Source organism: Spea bombifrons, chromosome 1 (assembly GCF_027358695.1).
Source record: "Spea bombifrons isolate aSpeBom1 chromosome 1, aSpeBom1.2.pri, whole genome shotgun sequence".
Classification (NCBI taxonomy): Eukaryota; Metazoa; Chordata; class Amphibia; order Anura; family Pelobatidae; genus Spea; species Spea bombifrons.
The window spans coordinates 102,152,031-102,165,740 of record NC_071087.1 but is presented as its reverse complement, the minus strand read 5'-3'; the positions used below and the strand labels follow the sequence as shown (position 1 = coordinate 102,165,740).

At 36.6% G+C, this 13,710-nt stretch overlaps 1 protein-coding gene across 1 annotated transcript in view; it reads right to left on the bottom strand.

Annotated features, from left to right (window-relative positions):
• The window catches only part of PCSK5 (proprotein convertase subtilisin/kexin type 5), a 151,806-nt gene that overhangs the window by 24,697 nt on the left and 113,399 nt on the right, over positions 1-13,710 (bottom strand). Inside the window, exons 21-22 of the mRNA XM_053466780.1 lie at positions 2,428-2,530; positions 836-972 (exon numbers count right to left, since the gene is read on the bottom strand). Of these exons, the coding sequence (XP_053322755.1) occupies positions 836-972; positions 2,428-2,530 (240 nt within the window). The remainder of the gene's footprint in view (positions 1-835; positions 973-2,427; positions 2,531-13,710) is intronic.

Here is a 13,710-nt window from a genome sequence, read left to right as displayed (position 1 = left end):
TAGAAACAAGGTGCCCTGTCACAATACTGCAAAATCTCATCTTGTGAGGTGAACTCTGGGAATAACATTTATATTTCTCACATTGAGACAAATGAATATAATAAGTGGTTTCCTGCTTGAATAAGAAGAAAGCATAGAAACAATTCAAGGTCTCGCTGCTAACACTTTATTCATCTAAGTTAATGCTGGTAAATTCCCTTGATGTTACAGATAATACCCCTCACTGTGCAAGAGAGGTCTTTAATCAATCTGTTTTGGAAATGCAGAAATGCGTATATTTTTGTCACATTTTATTCTAGGAGCTACCTAGAGCTGTTGTTGTTGTCAGTGGGTACTATTACTACTGCTATCAAATGTGAGGCTCAAAAAGATTTACCTCTGATGTGAAAAACTGAGATGAAACCAGGGGCTTTTTAACTTCCTTAACCCCTTAATGACAAAGCCTGTACATGTACGTGCTCAAAATGCATTGTTTTCAATGGGTTTAGGGACCGCCCATTGTCCTTAAGGGGTTAAAAAAGGGAAAAGAAGTCTATAGATCAAGTCTTCTGTGTATACAAGCTATACAACTGGACTTCTTTGATGCAAACTGTAATTTGATGTCCTACAAGTGTGAATATTAAACCCCTGATGCTTATAAAACAGAGCGGTCAACCTTTGCTCTAATAGTATAAAGTATGGGGTTTCTGAGTATTTTTGCAATTAATGCAGTACAGAGAACAGTTTAGTTGGGATGAAACATAACTCTTACATTTATGTGAGACTATCGCAATATGTTCAATTAGCGTTATAGACCTGCAAAATATGTTGTAGTAGTTGGTCGCAGACCACTTACCATTCCCACATGATGTACATTTGTCAGGCTCACTGCCACTACAGTCACGGCAGGTATGGTGGCATGGGTGACACTGACGATTTAATTCGTATTTGCCGAGTGGGCATTGCAGAACACAATGCCCATCATCTAAAATCCTAACGAGGAAAACAAAAAATATTTTAGAATCATGAACGCTGAGGCCACACCATCCAATAGCAAACAAAGCAAATTTACCGCCATAAACTGATAAAACCTACAGATAAAACCTACAGGGCTACAGTTGACTGCTGGGTTGTCAAATGATGGATATACAGTAAGTTTCAGACGGAAATCTCCTAACAAAGAGGTAGTGAATCACCTCAATCTAGACTGTAAGCATTGTTTGAGTATTTGAGTCCCCAATTCCTGTGAGCAACAATATGATAACCTGGTTCATTACTCATGGAAAGATATAACAGTCCATTGGCGTATGTATACATATCCCTAAAAGCAATCTGGTCACCAACCTGGCCTGATCCTGCTAAAAAATCATCACTATTGTGTCTAAAAATAAAATAAAACTTCTATACAAAAGAAAGAAATCAATTAGAATTTTACTGTAATTTAGTTTCACACACAACTGAAGCAAATTGCATTAAAATACATAGCGTTGATCTAATTTTCATGCGGAATTTCTAAAATCCAATCAATTTGTACAATTCCTTGATTTTCCTGCCCTGCAATTCAAATACAATGTTGCTTGTTTTACAAGCTTCTAATTATATAAAACTCACAAATACAAACATATGTGTGAAATATACCAAGTATAGTTTTAGAAGCACAACACAAAGGAGGCAAATAGTAGGATTAAAAGAAACTCTTGAAGTGAAGCGAATGGACTGCCCGTGTATTGACTGCCATTCTAAATGAGGAAACTATGCATTGTGATGGTGATAGGGCAGGATGGGCTTCCGCTGCATACAAGTAAAGCAGACAAAAGACTGCCAAGTTGTTTCACAATGGTTTATCAACGGCCTTAAGAAGGATGCCTCTTTTAGTCATTATAGACATCATTGTAATGAAAACCATTGACCAGACAAAACTCTTTCACTATGTCAATGTAATGAGCCGTAGCATTAAGGATATAAAAGGCATTTTGGAAGAAAAAGGGACAGACAGTACGACAATGAAGAAATGGCCTAATTAGGCAGTAGGAGCTAAAATGAGGTCGAAACAATAGCTATGGTAGCTTGGCTATTTTCATGTAATAGTATTAAATGTTGTAGCGCAAATCATTAGTTTCACCAAATTCACTTGTAGTTCTATGTTATCACTAAAAACAGTACACAGTGACAAAGGGTTAATCTTCTCTTCTTGGTGAACAAGTTTAAAAATCACCATAGAGGACCATATTCCATATAGTGGAGAGCAGTAATACGTGGCCATTTAAAGGCTTCTGTATATTATATATATATATATATATATATATATATATATATATATATATATATATATATATATATATATATATATATATTAGTATACTTGACATTCTAATTTTCACTGTATTGACTGTATCACTTTGCAGCAGAATAATTCAATATACATAATGACAAAGGAGATTTGCTTACCTTGTAATGGCACAAGCTATGCAACTTTGCTTGCCAGGTCCAGTGCATTTATAGCAGGGGGCATCACAGGACCTACAGCCCTTAGATACATCAAAGTATTCACCTAAAAAAGATAAAATCAACGTAGTATGTTTGCTGCTTCGTCGTGGAAGATGGGGATATACATTTATGTCACTTCTATATCAGTATGTGTCTTAATTCTCCCAAGTTACATTGCTCAACTTAATATGCCTAACACAAGCTACAGTGTTTTTGATACAGAAATTTATACTGTGTTTTTTTTTGTTTGATTTTAGATGACAGATATGCTTTCAAAGTCATATTACCAACGATTAGAGATGAAACACTGACACATCTGGCACTCCACACCAGGCTGACAGCGCCCCATACTCACCTGAGGCATAACGGGTGCTGTAGTGTGTGGCTGCCGGCTGGATATGTCTGCATATGCCACGCATATCCAACTGTTGGCCACACGTACATCATCAGGGTGCTGCAGCTGTTAATATTGTAGTCAACATTTCCTGAATATAGCCAAGTCCCACATACATAGATTTGACATGTTTTTGGGATGTTATGGGATCCAAATTTGAAAATTTTACTCAACAAAACTATATATATATATATATTTAAACACAATCCAGGGTTAGAAAAAATTGATTTATTTATCCAAAAGTTGCAACTTCACCAGTTTTTCCACTGACTGGATGTATACAGGAACAACAAAAACCTCACAATTTGTATTCTGCAGCATCTCTAGGTTTAGCATGTTATGTGGTTGCAAATTACATTTGGCTAAAAGAAACTTGCATACTTGCCATATATAGAGGTCATACATGTATGCCAACGACATATACATAGTTATATGTTTTAATATTTCTTTTCCCTACAATAAAAAAATAACTACAAATCTGCTCCTTGGCTTGTATTAAATACGGATTGTTACATTTTGTAGTGGTCTACCGTTTCACTTTCCCCAGGACAGGTACACTTTAATTTAGCCCAATTATTTAATCTTAAATTATGATTTGTACTAAAATTCAAAATATTGAAGTAAATTATTATGTTCCCAAGTATTCGGATTAGTGTTATGATTTGTTTTCCTTACGTTAAGCAGTGGCTTTGCGGACATTCATTTTTCACACAAGCGTATATACATATATCGTGAGTTTTAAGTCTGAGCCGCTATAAGCTCTCCTTACAGGAGTAGCAAGTATTTCAGTGACTTTCTTATTAGAAAAAAACAAAATTGGCAAATTGCAATTGATGTTTTTTAAATGAGGTTGACCACAGACCAGAACTTGCAAAGAAAAAAATGTCTGGAGTTCTGTACAACCCGATAGGTGCTGTGTGTCATAAATTCACATTTTATTTAATATTTATATGTCATCATTCTCAGTTTTTTATTCCACTCCGCCGGGAGCTTATTATGAACTTCCCATAAACCTGATAAGATAATTTATAACCGAAATCTCAATGAGTTTCTGAAATGAAGACCAGTGAATGGTTTATAGCTGAAGAGACAGGGCAGATATTGACTTTATTGTTTAAAGTAAGGCATGAAATAAACCTATAGACTAATCAGTTCTTGACAATGTCTCTTCTTGAACACAAAGAGACTATTATCAAACCCCTATGGTATCATCTGGGTCACATTCATAGACTGATGAGTTATCCCAAACTAAGAGTTAAGATTGTGTAGAAAGAATATTCTCTCCAGTTTAACATTTACAAAAGATGTCTACTTCTACAACTTGAGGTTGCTATAGTCACACAAGAGCAGTAAATAAAATAACACTGTCACTGACCATGCAATATTTTATTTACTGTAGGCATTTTAATAACTTCTTACAGAGATGCCTAGAAGAGGAATAGACCTAAAGATAAATGAAGATCTAGAACAAAAGTTTGGTTAAGGAGCAGGTGCGAGCTGCTCCATGGATCAAAAAATATACAGAAATGAGATCAGATGACCTTGCAGGGACACCAATGGTGATTTGAAAAAAGCACCAGGTCATCACACTAGGGGCTGTCACTCACAATTGTGTGGGTCTCTAATTTCACTAATATCTCTTTAATATTGAGAGCAGGCTTGGTGCTCATGGAAGGACTATGATTGCTGGGATCAGTCATAGTTCTCACTATATGAATGACCATTATTCTCGTTATTCTCTGTTATTCCTATTCCGTGGTAGAAACTGGTTCTGGGAAATGGTTTGAGAAGAAGGTATAGACAAAAAAGGACTTTTCCTCTCAGCAGGGATCATGTCACATGGATGTATTTTGCAGTTGTATAAAAACTGAAGTCCTCCGTTGCCTCTGTGCCCTCAGACTGTGTTTATGTGCAATTCTCTGTAGGGTTGCTCACTCCCTTCCCTTTTGAAGCGCTCTTACATTCAATCCTGAACCTACATGCTAGGGTTATATTGAACCTGTTCTACTGATTTTTATGAAAGTCCATGTGTGAAATTACACAAGCATGTTTGCAAAAGCAGTAGCAGTAATTGCGAAAGTAAACAGGCAGTATTTTTAAGTGAAACTGCTTGTTTACGTGTGCAATGCCAAGTATTTGCAGGAGTTATGTAAAGTACACCACCGCTGAACCGCGGAGCAGTGGAAACTTATTCTCCAGAGTGATGAATCTGGAAGTCTGATGGACAAATCTGGGTTTGGTGAATGTCAGGAAAACATTAACTACCAGAACTCAAAGCATCTACTGTAATGTTTCGTGGAGGAGGGATAAGGATCTGGGGCTGCTTTTCAGAGTTTGGGGTAGGCCCATTGGTTTCAGTGAAGGGAAATCATAATGCTACAACATTTATGGCACTAGTTTGGAAAAGGCCCTTTCGTGTTCCAGCATGTACCCCAGTGCACAAAGCAAGGTCCATAAAGACATGGTTTTTATGAGTTTGGTTTGGAAGAACTTGACTGTCCCGCACAAAACCCTGACTTTAACACCTTTTGAGATGAATTCTTAGCCAACATCAGTGCCTTACCTCACAAATATTTTTCAGCTAAATTGGCACAAAAATCACACAGTGACACTCCAAAATCTTGTGGAAAGTCTTCCCAGAAGAGAGGAGGCTTTTATAGCAGAAAAGGGGGACCGACAACATATTAATGCCCATGGATTTGGAATGAGATGCCCAACAAGCTTATATTGATGTGATGGTCAGATGCCCACATACCTTTGGTCATCTGATGTGTACACACACTGCATATAAATAAATAACAATCCACAGGACATCCTATTAACAAGGACCTTTATCTGTGTAAAGTAGGGAAATTACATTAATCTTGATGTGTATAGTGGCCAAGTATTTTTTCCCTCACACCTATCCCCTGCTAAATTCATTTAAATTCATAAAATACTCTATGAGAGGCACTAACCCCAAACTGTGCTTTCCCTCACACACATCTCATTTACAGTGGGAAGGCTGGTTATAAAAAAATTAAAGCTCCTTGGGGCATCTACGCAGAAGGGTAGAGATTAAAAATCACTGTCCGCCCTCTTGTCTTGGCAGTAACCTCCTTTATTTGTCTGTTGCCTTGCATCCTTATTATTGAGGGTCCATTAAAGTCAATGAGGATACCTTGCATTCTCCAAACACTGGGGGCCACTGGTGCACAGTGCTCATCAGACCACTTGAACCAGTGGCAATCAAGAGTAGCACTGCTGTGCTAATTTAGCATTATATTTTTGTTAAGGTTTCCTGAAGAAATTAGTGATAGTCAAACACAATAATAAATTCAACGGGTTGGCTGTGCACATCTTTTGTGGATATTCCTAGACTGCGATATATCATTTGTTATAAAGAGAAGACTTTATACATATTTTCTCCTGGCTGCTGGCTTTTATACGCCATTCATTGGGTTATACAGAAGATGTGCTCGCACTTCAATGTATGCTATCCTTTTTTTTGTAGCGGTAAATTGTCATAAAATGTTCCAAAAAGTATTACATTATTAACGTACGATCAATTAGTTGAGGATTTATTGTCCTGAAGTACAAAAAGAAGTGGAAAAACATCAAACTTTTTTTATTGGGCATATGTTACATAATTGGCATCTGCGTGAATTGTGATTTGGGGCATATTATATAAATATAAATCTCAGTGGATAAGTTGTCATTGTAAACATTGAGGATTTTTCATCTAATTTTCAAAATAGCTATGGAGATTTATGCCTTAGTTGGTTTGCTTTGTTATGAGATCTGTTAATAATCTTAGTTTTATAATTGTTTGAAAAATGCAAATCCTTCTCTGGAGCATTAAGCAGAACTGTATGGGGATTTTGAGAACTCTTTTGAAAATTTTTCATTATTCAGGCTATATAAAAATGATGTAAAAATAATTTATGGCCATTAATAAATGTGTTATAAATACTGCACAGTAGATCGTTCGCCAGACCTTCTAGCAAATGAAAATTCTCCATGGTTAACATTTTCTTTCCCAAAATATACTTTCACTCAAGAAACACACTTTAAAAAAAGTCCAACAGTTTACAGTTCAGAACACAATAAACCTATGTTAAAATAATCAATATATTTGTACCAGAAACCCATTTTATTTATGTACCAGGGGAGCAGCCATCTTAACTTCCTGTTTAACGATCTGACTGCGTATATTATTGGCGCTATATAAATAAAAGATAATAATAATAATTTCTTAAGGTTACTGTTCTCCTTAAGTTGAATCTAATTGGATCCAGCAGTAATTTTAAGGATGGTGGCACAAACTTGGGGGGGAATTTATAAACCAGAGAAACAGAATTTAAATGCAATTTTGGCACAAATGAATTCTTACTTAATAAGATGTATCTAATACAATTGAACTAAATACAAAACAGAAACATGGGTAGTTACATGAAATAACATTTTGTCACATCAAAAGCTGAACGGGTAATACAACCCTGAAACAGGAAATGTGGATGCTATTGCTGATAACTAGAGAATTTTATCAACATTAACATTTTACACATTAGGAATGACTGTATTTTTTCAATAAAACCACGTTTGGAACATAAAGATGAAATTAAATGTAATGTATAAATTATATAATGTTTCAAATTACATATATATATAATGGAAACATGTTTATTTCTAGATTGTATCATCAAAGATGATTGTAACTCACAGATGCAAAACTAGAAAAAACTATTAGGCACGACACCGGTACCTTTGTGTCATTTCAATTTCGAAACCTTCTTTTTTTGGCCCCTAGTATTCTGTTCAGTGTGTGACATCAAATCTTTGTACTCTCATGAGGTAAGTAGTTAAAAGTGAAGCTTTTTAAATGTAATTTTTTGGGCCTCCTGGGAGACTTTCCATGTCTCACCGATCTAATTCCCAATGCATTCTACATGCAGGACTGCAGAGTGTTTGGAACAGCTAAGCGGACTGTTATGTAAAAATAAAAGACATATGGCTATTTCTTTAACCCGGGTTATCATGGAAGGACTGGTAACATTCAGTCTGGGGGAGGAAAATAATAGCCGAAAGTACCCAGCAAATAAAGCATCTGAAAACATATTTGGTAGACAAAACACTCCCTATGCAAACAGATGACCCCAGAAGGTCTTGCATAAAAATAAAGGAGAACAAAATGGCGCCAGTCTGGTTGTAGATGCCTCCTAAAGCCCTTGTGACCCTATACAATTCTATTTGGGATTGCAAATAAAACACATAAAGAGGCCTGAGGCATCAAATCCCATAACATCTCTAATCAATTGAACCCCTGCAAATGATTTACTCTCTATTCTCTCTAATTTTAAAATTCACAATTTCTGTTGGTTTAGTCCTGCAAGCATTAAATCTATTAGGGCAAAGCTAACACATGTAGATAAATACAAATTCACTTTAATCAAGAATTAGCTTCGTTGAGTGCCACGTGATAGGAGTGTGTCTGACCACATTATAAGGATCAAAGAAAAAAATCTGTTGATGGCTAGATTTTACTTTTTATTATTAATCTCTCTCTAAAACTTTATGTACTGTATCTGAAGTCATTTATCTGAAAGCTTGATAAATTTAATGAAACAAAATGAGGAATAGACTTTTAACGAAAATAATACAGTTGCATTAACGACTGTGGAATTTTGTGGTAAAGAGAGGTTAAAAGGAGTGACAAGATGTTTTTTTTTTCCTAATATCAGTAACTGTTTTGTGAACTAAGTGAAGATAACGGAAAGTACAAAGAATGTGTAACATGTAAATATCTGTGCACTAAAAGCAAATATGACCTCAGGAAATATTTGGCCATGCATAATGAACGTGTTACATATTTACAACAGCTGGGGACGAACATGATGTAAAGATGTGGTTCTCTAACTAAACATTTTATTTAAATGACATAACCAGTTAGAATTGGCTGTCTCCTATTGCTAATCTAGCAAGCATGAAACAAAAAAAAACATATAATATATTTTTTTGCAATGTATAAGACCAGTAGTGTGCGTTATGGTGCTTGCTTTAGATTTCAGTAGGGTTATAGTCTACAAGGTTGAGTTTTATTTGGCATTTGATGTGTTGAGTTTCCATGTAGATGAAAAATTACAAAGAGGTGAAATGTTAGAAATGTCTGTCTGGCTTAAAAAAATGGGAAATCTGTATTCATTCTCCATCTTTCTTACCTCTTTGTAATGCGACCCAGCTCATGAGCAAACTCATACACATAAACACCCATCCCGTTGAATAAATACACTGCAGATATCTAAAAAGGGACATAATCGTAGGAATAATTATGTCTACTCAAGTGAATGGATACATTATTTTATATGTACTGACAATTCCTACTTCTATATATCACGTAAATCTGTTTCTGTGCTTCCACTTCCTCCATCATACAAAGCTGTCAATCTTCCTGTCCCTGGTGGTATGAGATCATTTCTGACAGCCGGCATTACATAAGTGTTCAAGTACTAGCTCTCATTTTCACCATTTAACATAGATCATTCTGTTTAGATCACACTTTTATTGGCTAAATGCATTGAATTAGATAATATGATTGAAGAAGATACCCAAGTAAGCGTGAATACTTGCAATGTAATTCAATCCATTTAGCAAAAAAAGTTATTGTCATGGCTAACAGTACAATTCTCCCTGGTTGCTTTGGGGTTAAATATTAGGTACATCTGATGAAATCAATGATCCGCTACTTCTTTTGTTCTTGTTTTCACTTTCTATGACTGCTCTATTTAATCTTTATTTTAATAGTAATTTGCTGCTTGGTATGAGTGAAAGTCAGTTGGATGTAAATGCATGTGTAGCTGTATTTTTCTACCCTCGTAGCAAAGAATAGCAAATACTTCAGGTTGTTATCTTCGATGTCTCCATACCTCTTTTTTTTGCTGTTGATGTATACTACGATTAATGTATGCATTTTGACATCATTCAGTTTTATTAATTAGCTTTGCCAAAATCTTTTGTTGTTTTTGATCTATACTTTTAATATTGTTTCATTTATAGGTGGTAACCCCTATTTAAGGCTTGACTTCAAGTAGATTGTAGAGTTGCTCTATGGCTTATTAAGGAGGACAGGTTATTTCTATGGTTTCTCTATGGCTCTCCATCACTGTTTCTTCAAACCTCCATTATCCTGGAAATGACAGCACAGAAAATAATCTAAAGCCACACACACAGGTCAAGCAGCCAACCTGTGAAACTGACCAGAACTCATGTACGCCAATTTAGTGTTTTCTTGCATTGGAATAGTTATTTGCCCTGCGTGCTGGTTTCACGGTAATCTATGCTAGGCATTTGTACTTACCTTATTGGTTTTCTGTGCTCAAAATGTAATGTACATTCTACCATTCCGTGACACTCTTATTCTTTAACACTGGTTGCCACAGCTTCAACAATACATTGAGCTCCAATGTAACTAGATTGATATTCATTTGAAAGATGTTTTAAAAACTGCCTAAAATGAACTCATTCCCCATTGATTTGTACATTAAGCACTTGCCACAGACACTGCCTACTAACAATTGTCTTGGAAAGGAACCGGACTAAACTGTAGACATACTTATCTGTCTTGGGGATTGAATTGTAACCATATTTAGTGGTCTATGGCTGGCCACTAGGCCTGGGTAGCCCTCTGCCACAAAACCAGGGCCAGATTGAACTGTTGGGCAGTTAGCTTTGGTTGGTGCCTTGCTAATTGATGAGCCATTTGGGGAGGTAAGTGATATCCATTTTTACTGCTCTTTTTACTCTATGTAGTTCTCTGTCTAGCCAGCAAAGCCTCTAACGTATCCTTAGTCTGCACCATGTTTCTTCTGATTCAAGGCACCAGGACCTCACATCCAGACACTCAGCAGAGAGGACAGCCGCTCCACAAAGTTTAGGCATTACCCAAACCAAAATACATCACTGGTTTGTGTCCTATGTATTAGGCCAAAATACTATACAATATTAGATTTGTCTCATCTTGCTTATCTTTCCCACCCATTCTCCTATTCATGCCACCTCGAAATGTCTTCACTTACTTTTGTTTTCTTTGTGGGTTTTGAAGGGAACCTTATTTATTTTTTTTTTTTACCGATTAAAATAGAATATTTGTTTTGATGAGAAATCAAAGTTTAGTAAGAAAGAAAATGCATTTCTTTCAAGACATACTTCCCTACAGCTGGAGCTACAAATCAATAAAATTGTTATCCAAAAGGCATTTCTATTTTTTATCATTCTGCGTTATGTGACACTATCAAAATTTAAAAATGTATGAAACCCAAAATCTAACTTCCCTCTATAGATTATTTTTAACAGCTCAAAGTCAGATGAAGGGAATTCAAATCCACAGGAAAAAAAATGCCATGTTTCACTCCCTAGAGGTTATTAAGCCAGCCCCGAATTGTACAATCTTTCAAAATTGCTTTGACTGTGCATAGTAATGTACCAGAGACCCCTGGTTTTTAATTTACAGAATCGCTTTCTTTTCAACATAAAACAGATTGGTTTTAGAAACTTTCTGTCCCATGTGTTTTATAGCGCAATGACCTTGATTTATCAAAGAGTAGAACTCCACACAATCATTTGTTCCAAAACCACAATTTTTTATGATTATTATTAACCCCTTAAGGACCATGGGCGGTCCCTAAACCCATTGAAAACAATGTATTTTGAGCCCGTACATGTACGGGCTTTGTCATTAAGGGGTTAATGGTTTCTTGTGAGAAAACCTAATGCATACAATTTAGTAAAGTGATACAATAATATATAGACCTCAATGACATAGAACATTTTAATCTCTAGACCCGTGCGGGAAACTCTGATCTCTGACAGCCGGGAAAGGTCTGCGCGATGGACGCAGACAACCCCCACTGCTAGCCACGCCTCCTTCCTGCTGCAGCGGAAGTTGTCTAAGCGAATTGCGTAGACATCTACACGCTGCCCCAGCTACACACCGGGGACTCAGAAGTCCCGGTAAGTGGGGTGGGGGGGGGAGACAGGCGGATCCAGGTCCCCTGCAGCTGTGGGGGATCTGGATCTTAGTCGTCTCATAGGCAGACCTACTTGAGGTCTGATTATAAGACGACCCCTATTATAAGACGAGGGGTATTTTTCAGAGCATTTGCTCTGAAAAAACTTGTCTTATAATCGAGCAAATACGGTATTTGATTAATAGTGAGGCCCTTGGCCTACACTATGGTTAAAAGGCTTTTGTTTGGGATAAGGACATGTGAAGTGTCTTTCACTTAACTTTCATGACTTGACTGCTGAAGTCACATACACTTTCAGGCAACTTTCATTACTAAATATATGAATTGCGGCATGCAACGTCTGTCAAGTCTGGCCAGGTGAGTTAATCCTAACTTGGTTTACCACTCAGCTCTTGGACACTTTCCTGTAAACGTCTGCTTTAGTGCAAAATCCGTAAGCTGAAAACATGAATTTAACTAACATAAATGGAAGAGAACATATAGACTCTTCACAACTTATTATTTTTCTCCTCTATTCATGTGACATCATCATACCTGGGGCGATGCTTCTCTGGGCTACCACGGGGAAACTCCGGGTCATGGGAGCAGTGTTGTGACACATCCCACTCCCTGCCCACTTTCCCATCAACAAAAGTGTGTGTCCCGCAACATCAGTGGGACCACCAACCACCAGTGGGACCTCCTACCTGCATCCCGCGAGGGGGACTTCGGCAAGGTAAAGCCAGAAATTTCCCAGATATGGTCATCATTATCCAGCAACCAAGCTTTACTTGCTAAGAGCCTTCTTAGGCACAAAGCAGGTGTTTTTTAAAAAAAACAGTAAACATATGTGCAGTGTATATTAGAGAAGTGTGATTAAAGTGTGATTCATTTACGCCCAAAACACATTAGTGAATAATCTTTAATTTTAAAAATAATAATAATCTATGATAACAAACACTGGAACTGTGGTAGAATCAACAGAGACAAAACACACGTACTCATACGATATATTATAATCTTACTGAGTAATTTTATACTGGAGACCTCAGCCAATGTAACACTGCAGTTATTCAGTAGCAGCGCTTCCAACATGGTTGAATGTAGCAGCTCAGTGTAGGGAAATGCTTTATTCACAACATGGCATATTTGCTCATTAACCTCTTCAACCCTGAAAGCCATTATGATCACTCTTTTTCCCATATTCTGGGAGCACAACACGAAGGTGTACTATAACATTTATAAATCCATACATTTCCTAAGAATATGAGCTAGTAAACGTAATCACATATAACAAGTTTAGAATAACCCGAGGTGAAAATGTCCTAATATTACCAAATATTTTCACTCATTACACATGTAAATTAATAAAATATGAATGTTATACTCAGTAAGGCAAAGTGCTGTTTGCGCATAGTGTTGAAAGAAAGAACTAAAGAGTGCGTTGGGGGCAGGAGACAGGTTTGAGGATGGGCAGAGGTTGGAAAGTTATAATAGGGCAGTAATAAGGCGGGGATAATAAGGCTTAATTTAGTGACTGACATATACGGCTGTTTTATATATTATTTTATATATCAATTTATATATTGATACAGATGTCTCAGGAAACATTGTTAAAAACAAATGTGGCATTCTAGAGCCCAGCAACACAAATTGTTCAATAGAGGGCTGCTGAAGTGTGTTGAATGCTCATACGGATAAACAAACTCCTTTCCACTATCTTCTTATCTTTGCATATTTGATGTTCTTGTAAGTGTCGCTTTTGGTTTGCTGCATCATCCCTTATTTTTGTTTTATTATATTGGCTTGTCTCCAGATCTATTGGCCACATCAATCACTGGAGTATAGCAGTGAGATGAAAGATCTTTA